Genomic DNA, 23,408 nt, shown 5'->3' on the forward strand with positions numbered 1-23,408 from the left:
GTATCTCTGACAGGGATGGGGAGTGTGAGCCCTGTGTATCCTGCAGATCCCTGACACATACTCAGTCCTCCAGCTCAGAACCTCGCTGGTTTGTGCCAGGGAAGGTGAGCTGCCTTCTCCTGCCTCCTCAAGGACACGCAGGACATTCCAGCTCCCGCTGGAAGCAGCTCCTTCCCCAGATGCTGGAGGTCAGGGTGGCACAGAACTCCTCCAGAGCCAGAGCTGCCTTCAGCCAGCACAGAGAGCTCCAGCACCTGAGCACTGGCTCACGCAGGCGGCGCTCACGCGTTTGTTCCCTCCTGGAGCTCCAGTGGAAGCTGCCACTGCCAAACTGCTTCCCACGAAAAAGAAAGCACCCCAAATCCCGGGATTTAGGACTTACAGTCACTCTAGGAGCGGAAGAAATAGACTGCAAAATGTGCACCATCACCAGCACTCGTCACACTGAGATATCCTCTCTGCTCTGGGAGGCACAAACTGTCTCAGATCTCTGTCTCAGAGCTGAGCTGGCACAAAATGCATCCGGATTCTCTCCAAAACTGTGGTTTCCACGGCGACGTGTGTAATGGAGGAAGGTTGGGATCCGGAATTAGATCAGCCCTTCCAGTTTGTGGATAAATACACTGGGATTAAGGGGAACATGAACAAGGTCCATGGAGTAGAAAATTAATGAGGTCTGAACAGCTTTCAAACCTCTTTTGAGGCTCAGCCACCGTAAGTGCAGCCGTGGCTCCCCAGGAGGGTAACTGCACACTACAAGGTCCCAAGGATCATGCAAAGAAAACTGTCACAGAAAAAGCCCTTCCAGGACATGACATTGCTGACACGGATGCAGATGGGCTGAACCACAGCGTGCACACTCTCTGACACCACTGACACACACCCAGCACGGCTTCAGTCACTCCCCAGTCCCACACCACTCACGGTTTGGATGTAAAAGCAACAGTTGCTTTTTTAAAAAGTGTAAAATACCTGTTTGGAAGCTTCCACTGAAAAAGGCTGAGCTCCCCAAAGGGATAAAATTAGTAACAAAAGTGCTAAAATGTACCCTCCAACTATTCTCTTCAGTTATTAAAAAAATCCAGATACGATTTTAACTTCCCCTGAAATAGCATTTTTTGGGATGTTTTTAACTTTGACTAAGCTTCTGCAAGAAGCACAGAGGAAAAAAAAACCACATCATAATGGCTGCAATAATTCACAGCTGGCACAAACCCCAGAGCTGCTGTCTTTTGAAACCCAATACATTAAATTTAAAATCAGTAGTGCAAAGATTGGAAGTGACTGTTAATGCACATGGATTCTGATGCTTTTACATGCACAGCCAAAATGCTTTTGGTGCATAGTTATTAAATAGAACCATTACATCCTGATAACTTGGCTGTAATTATCTCTCAAGTTGTGAGAAACTGGGCAGTTTATGATTCATGCCAAGAGTGGAGAACAAAAAACATGGATAATAAATAATAATAAACAGAATCTGGCCTAAAATATCATAGGCACCCTAATGGGATGGCTATCAAATCTTTCAAGGTCAGCAAATCGTGCCTGGAATAGTCTATCTAATCACACTTCTGTAAGTCCTCATTCTCCCTCTTAACCAGTTCACTCCAATTTTAGGATCAGTAACAGTTTCTGTATTTTTAACAGGTCGTGTTTCTACATTAACACTTCCTGCTGCATATCCAAATTTCATCGTTGGTTTGGTGAGATGCTGGGGGAACACCTTCATACAGAAGGCGTTTTTAGCAGCTCAAGGATGTTAGCACAGTCACAGCTTGGAAAACACCTCCAAGACAAGAGAGGAAAGAGTCATGCTGGGACAAGAGGGAGAAACAAAAAGGGTCTTTGTGGTGACACCTGACATTCCATCCCAAATCCTGCTCACCTGACCCAGTACCAGTGCCTGCTTCACTTACCCAGGCGCTGTGAGTGCATTTTAACACTTGCATTTTGACATACAGAAATGCCCAAAACTAGTTCTGCCTGAACACTCCAGGGAGGTGCAAGACATTCTGTCCTTAATAAATTAATTCAGGCTTCATTCCTACGGACTCAGAAACGATCTTCACAAATCCTCCACAACACACAGTCTTTTCCAACGCTTAGCCAAGGTTTATTCACGGAATGAAGTGGTTTGCAGTACTCACTACTACTCTTTTTGGTGCCCAGGGTCTGCCCATCCTCCAGGGAGTTGGAGCCCACGGAGGAGCTGTCCTGGCTGTCCTGGTGGGGCAGCTGCAGGAATCCCTCACTGGACTCGGAGCGCGTGGGCGTCAGCGTCACCGACTTCAGGCGCTCGCGGTTCCCGTCCTTCTTGGACTTGATCAGCTTCCTCATCTTCAGGGTGATCCAGTTGCCCCTTCTGTCATCAATAACACAGCACATTCACTGCATTTATAACATGTTGCTTAGGCCTGCAGAATCTCCTAATGTTTATGTAAGATGCAGACGTGATTCTGATCCCACGAACGTAACGCAATCTCGATTTTCAGTGGGAACAGAACAGGTCTGCCGTGCTTCAGAGCTGTGTTTTGTTTTACATCATGTTCATCAGTACCTTCTTGGTGGAGATGGCTCATAAAATTTATACTGATCCATTATCTTCTCCTCCAGTTTCTCCTTCTGCCGCCTCAGTTCATTCAGTTTGTCACTGCAAACAGAAATTAATGATAATTTATGCTTCAAAAACGTATACAGGGTGCGTGGGCAGCACGTTCCTCTGGGAATCTGCTATCTGAAAACTGGCACCTTTTGTGAGGAATTCTTAAATAACACTGGTTTCTCGTTGAAAAAGCAAGAGATACAGCAAACAATCAGCCTTAGGCTTAACTTCATGACATAACATGGAATAAAATTCCACTTGCCTTTATTACACATTCCTGCTTCCTAAATAAAGTGCTCTATCATTTAGATAAGCACATTTTCTCTTCTCTCAAGTCCACCAAAGAAATTTAGATTACAAATCTACAAATTAATCTACTATGTATGTAGATTCATATATGAATGTATCAATCTGCAAATACAGTGATTACAAATCTAAACTTTGCCAGTAGCAGAATGAGGAATAAATATCATTTTTATTCCTCACTTCCATCATCAGGAACGAACCCAGCTGCACTGATCCTTTAGAACCACAAATATAAAGCTCATATTTTGAGTTAACTGCTTTATCATTTATCATTGAAATTCTTATTTTAGAGAGAAACATTTCAGAAGCAGCACATGTGTTAAATTCTTTATGAAACAGAAGCTCTGCTTTAAAAATGCAGGTATTGGTGGCATTGTCCTAATCACAGTGATTTGTTTTCACAACTCACATGTACTGCCTTTGCTCTACGTGAAAGAGATCCTTGCTTTCCATGTTCTGCTCCAGTAATGTCCTGTTCTGCAGCATTAAGGTCTGGATTTGATCCAGCAGGTGTCTGTTCTCCTCCTCCAGGTTTCCTTTAAGTTGGCTGAGCAGCTGTTAAAACAGATTAAATTGCCCATGCATTTACATGTGAGAGCATTTTACACACAGATTGTGAGATTATCAAGAAAACTGAGGTCTACAGAGGGATTCTGAGAGTCAAATCAAGCTCAAAATTAAACCACAAATCAAATGATAAAAGCCTCTTTGATGCTTTAAATAATTTAAATCAGTTTCCCTTATATGAGCCTGAAATTGTGTACTACCTGTACAGCAGGCAAATTAATTAGTCTTTGGATTCACTTCATTATCAAGCAATAACTGATACTCCAGCATTATTATTATTTATATGAACCTATAAATCTAGTTATAAAAATATTCCAATGATTCCAGCCATTACAAACAGCAGAATTCCCACATACCTCACACTGATTATTTAGCTTTGTTGATGTGATATCCAATTGCTGGTACTGTTCTTTGAGTTTGGAAAACTCAGCTTCCAACCGTGTTTGTTCCAGTTTGGAATTGTTCAATAATGTTTTCAGATTCTTGTGGTCAGTTTGGAGCACTTCATTCTCCCTCAGGAGCTGATTGTATGTGTGAGTGAGCCTGGGACGCAAAGACACCATCAAAGAGTGCTGGAAATGAATCTGTTACCCACACTCCCTCTGAAACATGAAATTTCCAACTACTCCATAAAATACATATAGAAATTCCTTACTGTCACACACTGTAAGTTATCCCAGCCTAATTTTCCCAGGAATGTGTGCTGCCTTTGAGCCAAGCACTGTTCTCTCTATATTTAAACACAAAGCAGCACCTCTACATCACAACCAATTTTAAGATTTCACTTTTCAGAATAAAAGATTCTTACAGAACAGCCAGGGTTTCTTGCCAACACAAAATAGGAATGGCCCAAACTTAAGCAGTCGTGGAGGTTACACATACCCATTCCTGAGCTCCCTTTGTCCCACATGTTATATTTTATATATATTTATATATATTTATATATAAATTATGTATTATTCTTTCAGGATATAATGATTGTTTTTGTGGGATCATGAATATTTGGAATAGCAGCATCAGGTGTCAAAGAACTGGGAAGAACACACCACTTGTTTAGGCTGCACTGGCAGGTGCTCAGGTTCCAGAATTCTCTTTACCTTTCATTTTCATCCCGAAGTTTTTTATATTCTGCTGCCACAGTTTCATGTTTCTCACTTTGCTGCAGCATTTTGTCCTGCTCTGTCTTGAGAACCTTCTCCAGTTCTTCCAGCTGCACTTTCTGTTTCAGCAACTGATTGTACCTGCAAAGACAGTATTTACACTTCCTTTTGGGGAACGACAAAAAAAAAAAGGAATTTCTGTGAAATGGCCTCTGCTGAAGTTTCAAATCTTAGTGATTAAGTGAGGATGATTTTATTCATTCTATCACTTTATTAGAGAGCGATTCCTGCTGGATGGCAGACTCCTTTTCCTGAGCGTTTACCTGTCCTCCAAGTCCTTGTGCTCCACCTCCAGGTTTTTGTGCGCGGACTTGAGGCTGCCGTGCTTGGCGATGAGCGACTCGTACTCGGCGGCCTGGCGCTCGTGCAGCTGCTCCAGGCGCTCGTGGTCCTTGAGCAGGGCCTCGTAGAGCCCCTTCAGGTCCTCGCGCTCCTTCAGCACCGCCTCGTTCTCGTTCTCCAGGGCCGACTGCTGGATCAGCAGCTGCGCGTTCTGGTTCATCAGGGACGTGCTCTGGGAGTTGAGCGTGGAGTTCTCCACCTGCAGCCACAGACAGCGGGGAATCCGTGCACAGAGGTGAGCACTGAGAAACACGGGGTCAAGAGAACCTCCCAAAGCGTCCTGGCTCCCCATCTAACTACTGGCTACAGGAAAGAGAATAAATCTGTTTTCTGCCTAGGTCAGCACCAGCTTCTTTTCACCAATTTGCTCAGTTATCTCCCTTGCTTTGCATCTGGAAGTTGCATCTACACGTGAATAAACACAAATTCTTAAGAAGGACACAAATATTGACAGATGTTTTGTTTTCAGTTCTCTCAAAAGAACAAGGACAAACCCATAAGAAATAATGTTTGAGCCCCACTTGCTGTTGGACAGATAGACAGTAAAATAAAAAGAAATTCTAGAAGAAGTCTGGTACTTCCAGCAGAGGAAAAATAATTACAGGCTTAATCTGGAGTGCAGAGTCCCCACATGTTGTGCAGTCTGGGTTGTTTTACCTCCCACTTTAAGATTTCTTGGGTTTAACCCTTCTGGTTGTTCCACTGACAACCTTTGCTTACATCCCAGGAGACAGCTCCAATTCAAAATGTTCCAAGAAGATTTTTTAGCAGAAAGCATTGACATATGTGATTAAATTGACAGGGATGGATCAAATTCTTATTTACCTTTCAACATCTGTTAAAATGTTATCTTGCTGACAGGGCCGTTTTCCTCTAGCACCAAGATACCTTGGAGAAATGGATCACCAGTGATCCTAATAAAAGCCAAATCTGTGACATGACTAAAATAAAAGGAACTTTCACACTGGCATGGAGATTCATTTTTTAAAAATTCCGTATTGTCAGCATGAAATTTTCATGGTATGCACACATTCCTTCAGGATGAGAGTTCCAACAGGAGCATCCATTTACCAGAGAGAGGGAGATAAATAACAGCACCTGAAGGAACTAGCCACGTTCTGTTCTGTGCTCTTTTGTGGAACAGCACCAAATGAATGTCCCAGAACAGCATTAATGTGGATTAATGGACAAAAGCCTTTAATGTTAGACAGCTTAAAAAAGCCCCAACCAACAACTTCACTTTTTGTGCCTCTGGAGAAATCCTTGGGTACCTTAAAGAATAGGTGCTTGTCACCTGATCTGTCCCAGCTTCCTTCTCTTTCCTGTTCAAGAGATGAAAACCACAAACTACTGAGCTTTCTAATACCCTCGGGGTATCTATTAAGGAAAAAAAATTCCATCTCTCACTCCAGTTCCCGCTGTTACCAGGGAACAAATCCCTTCCTGCTGGAACTGCAGTGCTCTTTGTGAGAGATGAGAAAGCTGAATCCTTCACTGGAAATGAAGTCATGTCTGATGGCATGGGTGTGCTGGGAAACTTCCCAGGCTGAATCCTGAGTTTGCTTAGGTCAGAATTCCCAGTTACCCTTTCAGACATGCTTTCCCTTGGCTCTGCTCCTTATGGCTATCAGGAGGAAGAGAACAATGAACTGCCCAGGAACAGTTTTGGCACAGTCCAGGTAGAGCAGCTCAGTCTGCACTTCAGATTTAGCCAACAGCTCATCACTTTGATTTTCCTGAACACTTTGGATCTGCAGTTCATGGAGAATTGTCCTGCCAGAGAGAAAAGGCCTGTGCTGCTGGGCATTAGGCAAAAAAGGAACTTCACGGATACTCCTGGGGTTTTTCGATGAATGGAATTACAAAGTGCTCTGAGAGCTCTGAATCCCAGCAATCCCCTCTCAGCTGGTAAAATGGGATATTTCCATGCCATACCCACTGGTTTGTAACAACCAGAGGAGGCCCAGGGTGTGCACCAATGTCCTGTTTCACTGGAGTGCTGTGCACTAATGACACTTCAACGTGGCAGTAGAAAGTGCATCCATGGAACAACAACATTCTGCTTTCCAGGAAGGGCCAGGAGGAGACTCCAGGCATCCACCAAATGCATTACTTGTTTCATTTTAACAGTCCTTGACATCTTGATTTCCATCAGCCCTCCATCCTTGCTGACACTTTTTACTATTTCTGCTGCATTGTGGGGTTTTCATCTCCTCTTGAAGGAGTTTTGATTCTCAGAACTCCAAAAAGCATTAATTCCATTAACAAGAATATTTTATGTTTAAAGGAAAAAGATACACATTTAATAACCTCATTAAACCATAAGGGCAACATCTGAATTTTGGCCAGAAGAGCAAAGACTCTGGGGAGAACCATTTTTATAATTTCCCTGGTCACACATTACTTTTTTTACTGCCTCTCAATTATTTAAATTCAGGTCTTCACATATATAAGTACCTTTCAATTTTCTTTTTTTTTTTTTTTTTAATCTTCTGTATTTAAGTATCTTCATTTTCCTCTTGGGTATGGCTTTACTTTTATTTTTTTTGGTATTTATAAAAATAAATAGAATTTTTTTGAATACTGCTGGACACATTACTTCCCTGACCTAATTTAGATGTATAAACACAAGCAAAAAAACCCAAGGAACGTTGGAAGACTGGGTAAGAGAATCTTTTCTACTTCTAAGTATAAAGTCAAGATTTCACACTGGACAAAGGATTAAAACCAATTTCTAAAAATGCAATGATTCATCAGCAAACACACTGTTATTTGTGTGTTTATAATCTGCTGAGTGCAGATTACTTTCACATCACCTTCCTTCCCATGTCTCTCTGGGAAGCCAAATGTGATTTTAAGTTAACGATAACTATGCATTTTAAGTTTTCCTTTGGAAAAAACCCCTTTGGTTTTATTTTTGAAAGCAAACTAAGGCAGCATTACCTGCAGCTTGGCATTCTGAGTTTGCAGAGTCGTGTTCTGCTCCTGCAGGGACACAGTCTGTCTCTGCAGGGCCAGGATCTGGGCCTGCAGGTTGTTGTTCTGTGTCTCCAGCTGCTTGAGCTGCGTTTTCAGCGCCTGCTTCTCCGCCTGCAGCGTCGCGTTCTGGGGGGTTAAAACCACACAAAACCTCAGCTCACAGCTGCTCCAGGAACTCCAAGATAAACCAAAAGTGTTTCCTAGACCATAGAAAGCAGCAGGACTGTGCAGAGATTTACAGGGTGGGACAACACTGCAGAACAAACACACTTTGGGGGGATTTATCACTGGAAAAACAAGTAAGGGATGTTGCACCTGTGGAGAAACAGGAGAGGAACCTCCAGAAGTGCTGGAAATAGAGATTATATAACAGGGATTTGAGAGAGAGCTGTGGATTCAAAAGGGCAAATTCAGGTTTTCACATTTCCTTTTTAAATGCCTGTCAAGTGCTTTATGGCATCCCACAGAGCAGAATCCAGCTGCTACATGCACTGTATTTAATTCAGATTCTGCCTGGGATGGAAACGAGGTGATAAATTAAAGTGTCTTAACAGCACCCTCATTTGCATCACTGGAACAGCTCACCACAAATAATTACCACCAGAATCATATTTAAGATTTAAATATGTATTTAAAACACATCTTACATTCCTCTCCACCTCGATTAATCGATCTTTAACTTTCAATAATTCTCTAGTAGTCTCCTGATTTTCTTTCTCCCACTTATTGACAGACTGATTTTCTTCTCCACTTCTTGGAGGAGAATTCTGAACCATCCTTTCCTCTTCTTGCCTTTGCTTGAGAGCTTCATAGTTCTTCTTTACCTGGAATTATTTAGGACAACTTAGGTTAGATTAGAATTTTCCATTTTGTATTAAATTTATTGATTGATTACCAGACCATGCCCCTTCTCAAAGAACAGGAAGCACTGTTACTGTATTTGTAAATTTGTTTTCTGTACATGTTTGGGGAGACTATTTATTAATAGTAATTTAAAAAACAATAATTCAATAAATAAATAAAAAATAATTTATACCAATTATTCATGGATATGGACAGTTTAACCCCAACAAACAGCAGACCTCTATTTTCTATTTTATTTCAGCATTTTTAACCGTATCCCCCCTCTTTTATATTAAAATTCTACAACCAAGGTGATAGAATTTCATTTTTTTAACCAATCTACTCAGGCTGCTCAAGGTAGGTCAGAAAATGTAACTGGAAATGATATCCCAAATCAAATCAGGTTATTTATCCAGCTGACATTGTCATGGCCTGTGAATAAACTCAACAACTTTTCAGGTGATTTCAACACACTCTTAAAAGCATTCACACCTTTGTCCTGTTTCCCATCACCTGAATAATGCCCATTTTTTGCTGTCTTACCTAAAAAGTGTAGAAAACATTAACATTATAGAGAAACACCCTCTTCCTTACTGTTTTCAGTTCCTGACGCAGCTGCTGGTTTAGATTTGTTGATTCTTCCAAACGAGCCTCCAAAGCAGCAATTTTTTCTTCTTTTATTTCCAAAGACTTCTTGAGCGTGGATTCTAATTTGGACTCCAAAAGCTTGTACCTACTGGCCAACAACAAAAAAGAGTCTGTATTTCAAATGATTATCCCAGGTATTTAAATACTAAGATGTTCTAGAACAGACTCATAGCTACATTCAAAAATCCCTGAGAGCTGTGGTCAAAACTATGAAGGCACCTCAGCACCCCCAGCAAATCCTATGTTAAAATAACCAGAAGATGGTTATCAAAACCATTTTTGACTCCTCCTTTCTTTTAAAACAAGTTAGACCCAGAAAAAGACCCCTTCTAGCACACCAGGGGTGTGCTGGGTTTCTCTGCATCATTAGTGAGTGGTGTCTGCACTCCTCCTTCTGGCTCCACTCCAGCGAATCCAGCGGGGACCTGAACTCAATTAGAATGTGAAGTATTTGGAGAGCAAGATTTTCATCAGTTCCCATTTCCTGCCAGCTCCAAAGGGGAGGACAGGGAAGGAGATGGAACACAGGACTGTGCAGGTGCACGCTCGTTTGGTGCATCAATGTGCAAATTGCTCACTCAGCCCAGCTGCTGATATTTTAAGACTGTTACCACCCTTGATGTGCAAAGCTTCCATTTTTAACCATATTCACGATATTGTAAACCCTCCCAAAATGTCAATTTGAGAGAGAAGTGCTGAGATCAAACTGGATTGGTTCAGAACTGCCCATCCTTCATGGGAAACACTGAAACCCACGCTCATGGATCACTTCTAAGCAGTTCAGTCCCTGTGTGCTGCTCAGAACCTGGAGAACACCCCGCTCCTCCCCACAGCTGGATAAAATAAACCCAACCTCTGATGTCCCCCCTTCCCAATCCTGGCTGCTGAAGGATCCATCAGTTCAGTGAAGGGAATAAACTGCAGGAGACTCCTGAATGGACAATGGCATCAGATCCAGTCAGGAACTGGAGCAGAAGACCAATGGGAAGAGAATTAATAAGCAGAAAGCTGTCCAGTAGCATCATGCAGCAGGAGGAGAATCCGAGATTTTCAGATATGACAACGAATTCCCAAGGATTTATGGAATAGCAGGCAGCCTGTGACTAGTAGAATATACAGTATTTCATCTTATTGAGCTGAAGGTAGCCACAAGTAATTTCTGCTACTGAAAAATGACACAATTCTACAGAAAAGAAAAGAAGGAAAAACAGTAATAGCAGAAATGAAATACCCACTTCCACTTTGAACAATGAAAGATGGTACAAATTTTTTATTCTGACTGTAACTTGGGTTATTTTGGATTCAGAGTCAAAAGCCATAAATCTGTTTGTCCAAGGACAGCAGGCAAGAGAAAACTGAAAACACTTCAAAGTTAACTCATAAAATGTGGCCAGCTTAGACCTCAATAAAAAGACTCTGAGGTGCTACCAAGATCATTTCTTAAAAACCACGAGCAGCTCTTTCCAACCTGGATGAGGAAAATGGTACATTTTTAATTTCCATCATCAAAATGCCAGAGGCAGATGAAAAGCTACACTGAGAAGTAATTTTATCCCTAATGAACTCAGCTCTTGATAGCCCTGATGAAAGAGCTGGTAATGACTCACCTATGCATTGTTATGTTGTTATGTAAGGGAAGTAATCCAGGTATCTTTGGGATGAATGAAAAAGTTGAGAACAACAGAAAAACAGGATATTTATTGGCAGAACAGAATTTCAAACCAATCCTAATTTTTACTTTGAAAACAAACACTGCCCTTTCATGATCCTCCAGCTCTACATGGAGCTTGGGAAGAATCTCAGGGCAGCAGCAGAGCCCAGCCACTTCTAACCTGGAACTTGATTAAATGTTGCTCCATTTGGGCTTCATCTAAGTTTAAGCTTTGCCTTGGATCAAGGTGGTTTTTTTGTTGGGTATATTTATCCAAGGACACACCAAAAGCTGTATGTGACACAGAAATGCTTAAATCTGAAGAAATCCAACCGGTCCAAGTTCTGAGAACTTTCCCTGAACTCATCTGAGAGCTGAGAATTGCAGGTGAAAGCCACCAGCAGAAACCATGAGGGGGTAACACATTCACCCACAGCACCCTGGCACCAGCCCTGTGACAGAGCACTGGGAAAGGGAAGCTGGATTCAAACCCCAAGCCTAATTTGGGTTCCTTTGGACACAGCAGGCCCCAGCTCAATCTCCAGGCTCACGACAATCAGTTGTAATAACAGCTCATGACAGCAGAACTGCGCTGGGAAGCAAAGCTTGGCCAGAAGCCCACGCTGCCTGCTTTGCTCCTGTCACCAATTTTCCCTAAATCCCTGCAGGACAAGGCAGAGGAGGAAAATGCAGCAGAGGAAACAGATGTCAGGGCAGCAGCTGCTTCCCAGTGGCAGGTGTGGAGGAGTGATGGAGCCACCACCAAGTTCTGGAGACAATCACTGGATACTTCCCAGCCAGGGGAAGTGAGAATGCAGTTTCCTTTAGGATGGAAGAATTAGAAGGAAATGGATGCAAGGAAAAAGTGAGACAGTTTCAGGTAATCACTATGTGATAAAAAACCATTTGTGTCAGACAGGCAGACAAAAAGGAAAAAAAAAAGACTACTTTAAGCTAATTATCTTTTACTGCTACTGTTGCTGCTGCTGACTAGAGCATAAAACATTTTAATTATAATTAACTATATCTCCTGACATACTTCAACCAGTCTCTTAGCAACAAAAAGTGGCAAGTCACTGTCACAGTCAGCTGAACGTGAAAGCACATCAACTAATTAACTTCCAAAAATACCAAGTTCCTTTTTGGATCTATGAGTGTGCCTTAAAAATCTAAGAGTATGCACAGAACCAGTTTGCAAAAGCACTTTATGCATAAAAAAGAGCCTCATTTTTCCTCTTTGTGATGCAGACCCTGCCATTCTCACCTGTCATCACTGCTCTGCTCATCGTGCAGGAGACGCTCCTTGTTCAAGCCAATTTTTTCAAGCTCGTGGGCCAGTTTCTCTAGATCATTGTTCATCTGTTGGGTCTTCAATTTCTCATTCACCAAGTCCTTGCACAGAAAAAACTACAGTCAGTATTTTCAGCAAAATCAAGCAATGTAGTCTTAGTTCTAGGAGTGCTGGGACAAGGGTGTTTTATCACTACATGACTGGAATAATTCAACTTCAATTCTTCCTGCAGTTGTATCAGACCTCACATTGTAACTAAAACAGGATTTCTCTGTGCTCTCTCCCTTTCCCTTTAGAATTTCCCTTGAAACTTGGGCTGGAACATGACAGTGAAACATTCCAGCAATGATATTCTTCCTTTTCATGACTATGATTATAGAAATTTTGATTATCTAATGGTGTTAATAGTGCACATATGGAAGCAGAAAAAAACCCCAAATCAGAAACCCAGATATAATTTCTGTACATTATAAACAGATTATGATGGGAATGGAAACTCCTCTGTGTTTACCTCTCTCAAAGTGACCAGGGTTTTCTTATCAATGGTAGCTCTTTTCACCAGTTCTTTGTTTTCCTTTTCCAGCTCTTTCAGGCGCAGACACGACTCTTTATATACAACAATTTCTTTAAATAAAGATTTGTTTTCCCTTTCCAGATTACTGATTTTGACATTATTTTCTTCTAAGGTACTATCTTTAATTTCTGCTTGCTGTCGAAGCCTTTTATTTTCCTTTTCCAGCTGTTTCTTATCCTTTTCCAGTTGAGAAGTCTCTTGTTCTAACAACTTGTTCTCCTTTTCCAACTGCTCCAGGCGCTTACTAGAGATTTTTAACTCTTCCAAGTTCTTTTGCAGGGTCTGATTTTCAGTCTCTAAATCTTGTAATTCACTTTCTAATTGCTGAATCTTCTTATTGCTGTTTTCCAGGGCTTTCTGAAGCCTTTGGTTTTCCGTGTCCAGGCCTTGGTAACTGACTTCCAAGCGTTCAGTCTTCTTAAAAGAGGCTTTCATCAGCTCAAGGCTTTTTTTGAGCTGCTCCTTTTCACTCTCCAGCTCCTTATTTTCTAATTGTAACTGTGCCACTTTAATGCTTGTACACTTCAAGGACTCAATTGTCCTCCGTAACTCTAAATTTTCTTCGTCGAGTTGGGAATTCTCCTTTTCTAAGGATTCTAATTGAAAAGTGAGGTTTTTCAGGCTATCCAAGGTTTTTTTCAGCTTTCTGTTCTCCGTCTCCAGGTCAGAGTTCTCTTGTTCCAAGGCCTCGATCTTCTCACAAGTGATTTTTAGGTTGGTGATTTTCTTCTGCAATAACTCATTTTCCTTCTCCAGACGATGCAGCTCGTTCTCTAATTCTTCTGCCCTCTCCCCTTTCTCTTTGTAGTGTTCCAGTTCTTTCCTGACTTGCTTTTTTTCAAATTCCATCTTATTTAACTTACTGCTGGTCTCTTTGATAGACTCATGGAGGATTTTATTTTCCTTCTCAATTTCTTTCATTCTTGCCTCAGCACTGATTTGTGAGCGCTGCCTTAGAGAAGCCACAGTTTGATTCAAGTGTTCATTTTCTTGTTCTAAGAGTTTAATCTAATTGGGGTAGAAAAATGATAAAGTGATAAACAATGTGCCAACAAGGAATTGCTCCCATATATAAACTAAAAAATACTCAACATATCATATTTATATTTTAAGTTTAAAAAACTCTTTTACTCTGCTAATATTTATGTGAAGAATTACAAACATTATTTCAAGTTTGACAACAAAGTAAATCTTCAAATCTCTTCCTCTTGGATACTAACAGATAAATGTAAAGCCAAAACGAATAAAACACAAATCAAAGTAAAGCTTTACCTACTTCCTAGCAAATTTGATTTTCACTTCTTGTTTAACCCTCATTTAGATTGTTTTTTCTCTGATTTCCAGAGCTGTGTGTCCAGGAAGAACAGCACTGCAAGTTCTAAACCAAACCTGAGATGGAGTGGGCATGTGGGAGCCACAAAAATATCTTTATTTCATTTGGAAAAAGTAGAGGTGATGGGTGGGAGATGAGGGAATCCTGATCATAATCAACAACAATCTGAGAAGAAACACACCAAAGTTATACTGATTTTTGAGTTAAAAATATTTGGATATTGAATATTCTGTCCCAAACCAGCCTCAGAGGATAGCAAAGCATATTGGAATTATTTTCCAAGGTAACATTTTCAAGGATAAAGGCAGACTTACACCTTAATGTTTAGTATTTCTTGACTTTTTAGGTTGCTCCAAATCATTTGGAATTATTTGGGCTTGTAACACCAGACAGCAAAATCCAGCAAAACTGTTTGGATCAATATTTAAGTGTACACTAATAACCCAGTGTAAGGGATGTTTCAACAATAAACTGTTTGGGAGAAAAGCAAAATCCCTGCTTGCAATGAAAAACAGACTGAGAAAATTATAGGCTGTTCTTCCATAGTGAAATCTGAATGAAACTATTAATTACAGATCCACAGCTCTGCTCCCAGCAATGACAAACTGCTCTGGAATATTCATCAGAAACTCATTAACAGGTGCCTAAAAACATAACTCTGGAGCACCTGGCATGATACTGAATTACTGCCTAGGAATTCTGCTTCTGTAATTCCAATTCTACAAAAATTCCTTACAGATGCCTCTGTGATTTAGGATGAGATCAAATGAACATCCTACAGCCAACTCCAGTAAGTGTTAGCACAGGATTTTGGAAGGGAAACAGAATATGCTGTTGACCCATCAGCCCTTAAGGGTATTATTTTTAAGCAGAAATAGTCCCACTGAAATATCAGTCCTAAAACAAGATATATATCTTTAAATGAAAGCAAACCTTCCCTGCCAAGCTTTTTTTCCCCCCCTCCCTTTTTTTTCTTCCTTCTGGAATTTCATTTACTGATTAAACAGGGCCTTTAAAAATATTCAGCATTTTTTGAAATATAATATTCTGCATTTCAAAATACTGTGTGCTTTAAATTAAACTAAATGGCCACGCCACCAGGAGGTATAAATAGAATTTATAAAAGCTAATGGCAGTTCTGAAGGACTCAATTCCTAAATCTGGGACTTCCAGAACTCTTTTTCCTGGTGGCTGCTCTGCAGACACCTCAGAAGGTGCCAGTGTCCATGGGTACATCTTTTACCAAGATTCAGGTGCCAGTTTAAGGCAGCCACAAATAAATCCAGGTGTTCACAGCTGGAACCCATCGCAGCGCAGGGCAGAATTACGGAGCTGGACCCTGGGCTGCTGGAATTCCCATCAATACTCCAGAATTACTGCATGCACTGCCAGCTGTTCTCCCCCTCTGGGAGGTGTCTGGCCTCCCTCCAAAGTTCCCCATTTTCTCTCCTGGCTGAGCTACACCCTCCACACAGCTCCAGCAGACACCCACAGAAGCGTTACAAGCACCACAAAGCTCTAAACCCACCAGGGAAGCCCCAGCCAGAAATGAGTCACGTCTCTCACTGGCTGCAGCTCCCAGCAAAGCTGTTTTCCTGCAGGAACCTCCTTTTGGCAAATCCACAACGTTTACAATCCCTTTATGTCTGTGAAATCCTACAAAAGGAGACCAGTAGAGCCCACAGCAGCGTTCAGACTTTTGGTTCTGCTACTCACTTGTCGCTCGGAGTTCTCTCGAAGTGTTTCAAGTGTCTTTTCAAGCTGTGCTTTTTCTTTCATCAAATCTTTACTCTGATTTTGACTGTTCTGAAGACTTTGTTTCTCTTGGCTAATTTCATTCTCCAGCTCTTCAAGCTGGGAAGGGAAACAAAAGTTTTAAAATGTACTTAAAAATGACAGTCTTAGCTGGGTTGAAGGTACCCTTACAGAAATGAATAAAGAAGCTTAAGGGAAAGAATAAAACAGGATTTTCTAATCTTTAATTGAAACATTAATTTCTTCTGGGAATACATTTACTCCTGCCAGAGTTTTCTCCCTGGCTCAGAACACTGTATCTATAAAGTACTTTAGTGTAAAGAAGGGCTCAAATATTCTCAGGCTCTGGATATTTCCTCAAGCATTTTTTTTTTTTTTCCTCTCAAAATTCCATTTTAGTGAGATTCATACTGCTCCTCTAAGACCCTTTCAATTTAGGAAGGTTGAATGTTGTTTGATCTTACTTAACTATTCCAAGAGATAATTAAGATGATTCCTTGGGAATTAAATATATGGGTTTGTTTTGTCAAGTGGTTCCAACTTGCAGAGAGCAAAACTATTTAAAATTTAAAATGCCCAAGCATGATTTCTTTGTCACATTTAAGTTGTAACAAGCTGACCTGAACGATGTTTGTGTGTTTCTTACACCTTTTGTACCTCCCAGCTCTCTTTTGGGCACAGCACAGAGGCTGCTCCAAAAAACACCAGCTTCTCAGGAATGAGAAAACTTATGGAAGCATGGAATACAGTAGGGATTTCTTTAATTTTCTTTCTTTTTTTTAATTATCTGTTAGCCACTCTAAGAATAGTCTTTCACCTGAAGTAACTGCTGAAGTCAAAGCTATTTCAGGAACTTGAGACATTTTCACTCCACTGTAATTAGTCCCAGCTTTTTGGGTTTTTTTTCTAGTTTTTATTCTCTATAAATACCACTGACTAAATTATTCTATTTGATACCTGTAACTTCAGGAGTAAAGCACTGCAGCTCAGCACAGTTAACACCTGACAAACTCCCCTCTTGAGTTGTTTATCAATTTCTTGACCCAACTTCTTCCTTCCTCAGCCAAAACGAGGACACAGGACCAAATTTTCAGCCCAGACTCATCTCTCACTCTCCACCTCTGCACACACACTTTCTTCTGCTTCAGAATGACCAAAATTAATGCTCTTCAGTACTCTAAACCACTTTCATTACTCATCATATCCCCAGTACATTATTATCCTTTCCCCTCCCCTGCTCTAAGACCTTCCTGAACAAACTGGTCACACACTCACATAACAAAAAAGAGAAAAAAACCTCTTGGAGGTGGTTTTATTTTACACCATAAACTTACAAACACTCTAACTCCACTCAGACCCTTGTAGTGCCTTACCCAAATTAACAACAATTCATAAAATTACCCTTTCGGAAGAGAACAGCAAAGAACATTAGGCAGCTCTCACACAATCCAAACACAGCCTGAATTTTACCTTCTTGCTAAGTCTTTGGTTTTCTTTTTCCATTTTCAGAATCCTTGAACTGCTGCCTTCCACAGAGCCCACTGCACTTTGCAGCTCTTCCACTGTCTTCAGCAAACTTTGGTTTTCCATTTCCAGCTTCAGTAACCTGCTGGATGTCAGCTCATTCACCTCATGGCCCAGGGATTTCTGGGGCACTGGGAGAAAAACACCATTATTAAAATAAAAGATAATTTATTAGCCAGAGTTCTTGGGATTTTGCATTTTAAACTTAAGAGAATTTAACAGCCTTTGAAGGTCCTTCCAGTGCCTTCTTGGTGATCAGAGCTGATTAGGATTAGAAATACGAGAAATTAAAATATGTTCTACTCTCCTCATGTTCCTAATCACAGCACAGATTTGTTTCCCACAGCTCAGGATGTCTCTCCAATTCCACAAGTGCTTTGCACAGAACCCAGTTTATATCCAAGCATGTTATACTGGAAGATTCAAAATTTTTACTACAACCCTTCTCCTTAACTTTGTGAACAGCAAAGCAAGAAGCCTCATGATTTGTGCTGCAGAGTACAGAAGTCTGAATGACAAAATAATGCAATTTCAAGGTATTTATGGGCTTTATTTAACTGAACAAGAACCACAAGAACAGACTTCTAGGCTGTATCTCCATGGATACATGGGAATCAGCATTTCTCCAGAGGACAACATGCTCAGTACTTCAGAAATAAGGATATTTCATTTCCTAATGCTCTCCAGCCTCTGGGATTTCCATTTCAATTGCCTTCCAAGCAGTCACTGTTTACTTCAGTAATGTTTACCTTCAGAAAGTTCAGTAGTCCTGTTTATCTGCTCCAGCTCCCAGCCAAGATGCAGAGACTCATCCATACTTTGTTTCTGAGCCATTTCTAGGGTCATATTTTCCTCCATGAGCTCCTCAATTTTCTTTCGGTCCATATCACGCTCCTTGAAAATGATTTCACAGGTTAAAAGAAAAGTCTCAAAACGTGCAAAGTGTTTTATTACCTATATTCTATTAATATCTGTATTCTATTATCTTTACTATGCTGTCACAGGGAAGGGCAAAGTGCTTTTTCTGATCTGCCTAGACAGTCAGATGGGGAGAAACTGGCAAGAATTGGGAGAATTTTGAATGGAAGAGCAAAAAGAAGATTATAAAGAACCTCTTCTTCTCATGACCTACAGCAATCACTCCTTACTCTTCTGAAGTTTACTCCTCTCTGAATATTAGGAAGCAAAGTGCATGGGGTAAATACAATATTTAAGTGACTATCAATTCATATCCAAAAAATCAATCCTATTGCTCTCTGCATTTATCATCACATTCCTTCTTTTCCCTGCTATTTTGAAGGCTTTTATTAAAAATGGAAATGAAATTCAGTGTATATCAGTTGCCTTTGCCACCCTCCCCTGACACTCACCATCTCCATATCATGCAGTTTAGCTTTTAGTTGTAAATTCTCTTTTTCTAGCTCGTGCAGTTTGTCTGAACGGGCTCGGGTTCCCTCTAACTGATCTTCCAACATTGTCTTGGTTTCCAGCAACACTTGATTGTCTTCCTTTAACTCCTGCCAAAATGGAGCAACAACAGCAAATAAATCCCAAACCAGAAGTATTCCCCTGCTCATACAAACTCTGATACACATCACAAGCAGTTTCAGAAACCTAAACTAAAACTAAACCATAAAAAAGTACATTTACAGCAATTCCACAGAAATGCAACTTGTGAATTTCTGTGAAAATAACATTTGACATAAATTAAATTAAATACTCCCTAAGCCATTAAGAACAAATAAGGTGTTGATAATTACAATCAAACCATCAGAATCCCTGTAATTTGGGCTGTGATCTAGAAAGAGGTACTGCATGTACAGCCCAAAATTAGGTTTATAGGCCACTGGGCCCAAAGTCAGGCCATGATGCTGAAAATGCAACCACAATCTTAAAATACAAGCAGCCACTCTCAAAGGGTCTGAGCAGCTTTAATTTTGGTACATACACAGAGGAGTTTTTAATAGCATCTGAGGAAAGTAATGTGTAAAATATATAATTGGCAATTTTCCTTGTGATATAAAGACAAAACTTTTCGAACTTCAGCATGGAATCAGCTGCAAAATCTGAAAAAAGATCACATAAATATCCTTCATACTCCTCCCTACACAAATATTAAGTTAACTTATAATTATTATGAAGCAAACCCAACTAATTAACATCTGTCTGTACTGAAGCATGCTTGAAATATCCGGTATTTTACAAGCTATGAAAGCACAGAAACCATTTTTAGGGTTTATTAGTTTAAACATTCTATGAAAATGAAACTTTCACTGTTGTCAAATCCCATTTACTAATCTGTTTTTCTTTACTGATTTTTATGCCATATGGCACTTGCCCATCAAATTTGGCATTTACAGACAGAATGATGGCCTGATAAATTCCTGCATGTTGATTTGTCTCCTAAGTTACTAATTCATGCCAGAACTCTAAGTTCCCCTTCCCTGATGCTGGTACATCTTTTTTTAGTGTATTTTATGCCATTGTCCTGTACTCATTTATGTGAGCAGCCTTCATTTCCTCAACACTCCACTTAGAAAACTGCTTTCCCTTAGGAGAAAGGAATTATTACATTATAAGGAATCCTACAGAAGGAGGAAGGAATTATTACATTTATAGCATTTTTTGAATTAATTCCTCTCTAGGTTTCTCAATTCATCCTTCACAGAGGTTTCCACTGGCCTTGCTAGCTTAGAGCTCTGGTGAACACTGCTGACTTCCATGCCATTAGACACAGAGACAACTCCCCAAAAACTGGAATCTGTCACCAAAACCTGACCGCCATATCCCAGAGCAAGAAGCTGCAACCCTTTAAAATCTCCAAATCCACTTTGAAAAAGCCAAGAGGAGAATGGTGGGCTCTGGGTGATTTGTCCCCTGGATTTCCTCACCTCCACCCTGGCTTTGTAGAACTCAATGTCATGGAGCCTCTCTTTGTAGCGGCTGACTTCGCTCTCCAGCTTGTCCACGCGGATCGCCTTTTCCCGGAGCGCGTCCAGCTCGTCCCGGTACACCCTGGCGGAGCGGGCGTCTGACAGCAGGTTCATGTTCTGGGACAAAGGGACACACAGCAACACAACATGCTCAGGGGTAACACACCTTCTTCATTGCTTAAATTAAGGGAATGATGCACAGAGGTAGTTCTGAGAAATACAAAGAAAAAAATCTAATATATTGGAGAGGATTGTAGATGATTTATTTCCAAGGAAACTGTACTGGCCTTTTTCAAGGACTTGTAATTACATAGATATTGTATATTTATATATATATTTATATGTATTTAGGGTTTTTCCCCTCATTATCAGCACACAAAGTATAAAGAAAAACCAGACAAAATTGGAGCACTTTCATTTTAAGAAGATCCTTTCAGAGGATGCACTGGTGGCAAACTGCTTGAATGAAGAAACAAAAAGAACAGAGAAGGAATACTAACCTAAGTCAGGGCATTTTTCTCCATCATAATATACCAAATGAGGTACAAAGGAATGAATTACACAAGGTCAGGTTCAGAGTGCAAAATAAAAAACATGAAAACATATTTAATATCAGATGAAGAGTGGTGAATTGTTCTGGTGGTGGCAGCTTTTAAAAAAAGAATAAAATGATTAAACCCACACCTCTTGCTGAAGTCTCTTCAGTTCAGATTCCATCTGTTCCAGTTCTTGTTTACAGTCAAGCAGCTGCTCAGTCTTTTCCTCACTTGAAGGAGAAAACACAAACCAGTTCAACATGGCCACAGAACCTGCTAATGATCACCAGGTTTGACAACAAAATGCTGAGATTTGTGAGGCTTCCACCTTTAACCCACAATTTCAGGGACATCAAAGAGTAATATTTAGAGTTGCCATTAAAACTTAGTTATTCTTTTGGTTTTAGTCTTTAGCTAATAATATTTTAAATGTTGTTAGACTTTTTATAGTGCTTTAAATTGTTGTTTCCTACTCAGGTAGGGTAGAAAATGGGATGTAATAAGAGAATTTTTGCAGTAAGGGATTTTATGGAAAAAACCACAGACAATACACATGAATGTGTACAAGGAGATCCCCATCTAAAAGTCAACTCAGAATAATTTCAAATTACACATCCAAAAGGTCCAAATTCTTTCCAGGAGAACCAGACACTGAACCCTTGTCATAATGAAGCAAGCCCAATTTTAAAAGCATTTTTATAGTTCTGTAATTTTTCCTTTTCTTGCAGAGAAGAATTATTAAGGGTTTTAGGTGTCTTTACTCAATTGAGGAAGATACTGCTTAATAAGCTCAGTAATTTCATGAAACACACAATGAATTTTAATTTTATGGAAACAACACAGTGTCTGTTTTAGTCTACTCAGAAACCTGTGATAAAAGCAATTTGACAAAGAATGCTACAATTCTTACAGGACTCATTCTATAACTTCCAACTCATTTCCCTAGCCTCAAAAAATGAGTTTGTTGAACCATGAGCATGTGCAAAGGAAATATTTAATTCTCTCACAGACAAAGAACACCTGATGTTCAAAATTCAACTGCACTTCAGAACAGTATTTGCTGTTGAAAAATCTGCCAATATTAAAAGATATATTGCATATCCAAATGTGTTACTGTATTATTCCACAGTCCAGAAGACAAGGAAGAAACAAAAATAGGAAAGGGGGAAATAAGAAAATTTAACGGACTGAAATGTATAATATTAGCTCAAAGCAATCATGCCAACAAAAAACAGGTCTGTTTTAAACAAAACTAGAGCAGTTGTTTTTAAAGATGAGCCAATTTCACCATGAATGATCCTTTTGGAAAAGGATTGTTTGGAAAAGGTCACTGAGCCTACAAGCACAGGAGGCTCAGCTCTGCACAGCTCACTGCAACATCCCTGTCACAGCTTTCCCCCTCCAGAGGTGCTCAGAAACCAGGCACAAACACAAATTTATTCCTGATTTCTGTAACTTTTCCTTATTCCTGTTATTGCTCTACATGGGAACACACAGAACTCAACATTCAGAAAAGGAGGTGTGCAGTTTCCAGCTTTGGAGTTTCTGTATTCCCTGGTTTGCATCCAACTGAAAAATAATCTTTACAGACCTTTTATATGAAATTACATCAGCTACACTGCATATTAAACCAGGTATGAAGGTTCACTGCCAAAACCAGATTATAAATAAATTTTATGCTGAGTATTTTCAACTCTGGAATTAATGTAATTTTAAATTTATCAAATAAATGCAGCATTTAACACTAAATGCTGCAGACAGAAGTTAATTCAATCCAAGTCTGGTATTTTAAGATACTCCTACACGTAAAGGAAAATTATTTACCAACTGAATTCAAATAAGAGTGCAGAATGTGGACTGCTCTGAGCCATCAGTGTTGCCCTAATTGCACGCTTCAGCTACAGACTGGAGAGGATTGGACTAAATTATACAGAACATACCAGTGTTCACTGTTTAGGCTATCTATTAACTGTCAATCAAACTAATAACAGCAATTTTTTCACTAATTTTCTTGGTGCAGCTGTTTATAGAATATCCTGGGCGGGCTCATTGCAGGAGACACATAATAATACAGACATCAGGAAAAAAGAGCCCCATCTTTTGTCCTCTGCTCCTCATGAAGACCACGCTGTAGTGGGGGAAGGGGATCCTCGGAGTAAATCAACAAGATCCTTAATCCAGCCAGCTAGAAATGATCTGATCAAACTCTGGGAATTGTGACTTATGCTACCTTCAGCTTGTGATTAAATTTACCTGTCTCCTCTTTCCATTGTTGAATTAAAAAAAAAAATCTTCATTTTTGCTGTTTCTACACATATTGAATCTCTTCAGATTGAGCATTTTCATTCAGAACACACACAC

At 40.1% G+C, this 23,408-nt stretch overlaps 1 protein-coding gene across 17 annotated transcripts in view; it reads right to left on the reverse strand.

Moving 5' to 3' along the window:
• CCDC88A (coiled-coil domain containing 88A) overlaps positions 1-23,408 on the reverse strand; it is a 67,111-nt gene that overhangs the window by 17,879 nt on the left and 25,824 nt on the right. For 13 of the 17 annotated variants that reach the window (XM_015621860.3, XM_015621864.3, XM_015621861.3 and 10 more), the window contains 17 exons: positions 21,196-21,277; positions 20,470-20,628; positions 18,949-19,095; positions 18,328-18,472; positions 17,525-17,709; positions 16,016-16,153; positions 12,904-13,974; positions 12,366-12,493; positions 9,397-9,538; positions 8,607-8,783; positions 7,924-8,085; positions 4,902-5,179; positions 4,576-4,719; positions 3,835-4,021; positions 3,321-3,466; positions 2,561-2,653; positions 2,151-2,365 (listed from right to left, as the gene is read on the reverse strand). In XM_015621860.3, coding sequence (XP_015477346.1) covers positions 2,151-2,365; positions 2,561-2,653; positions 3,321-3,466; positions 3,835-4,021; positions 4,576-4,719; positions 4,902-5,179; positions 7,924-8,085; positions 8,607-8,783; positions 9,397-9,538; positions 12,366-12,493; positions 12,904-13,974; positions 16,016-16,153; positions 17,525-17,709; positions 18,328-18,472; positions 18,949-19,095; positions 20,470-20,628; positions 21,196-21,277 — 3,599 coding nt within the window. Of the gene's footprint in view, positions 1-6; positions 2,366-2,560; positions 2,654-3,320; positions 3,467-3,834; positions 4,022-4,575; positions 4,720-4,901; positions 5,180-7,923; positions 8,086-8,606; positions 8,784-9,396; positions 9,539-12,365; positions 12,494-12,903; positions 13,975-16,015; positions 16,154-17,524; positions 17,710-18,327; positions 18,473-18,948; positions 19,096-20,469; positions 20,629-21,195; positions 21,278-23,408 lie in introns of those variants that run through there. The other 4 variants (XM_015621862.3, XM_015621849.3, XM_015621855.3 and 1 more) reach the window with 2 other exon arrangements.

The sequence above is a fragment of the Parus major genome, chromosome 3 (genome assembly GCF_001522545.3).
Source record: "Parus major isolate Abel chromosome 3, Parus_major1.1, whole genome shotgun sequence".
Classification (NCBI taxonomy): Eukaryota; Metazoa; Chordata; class Aves; order Passeriformes; family Paridae; genus Parus; species Parus major.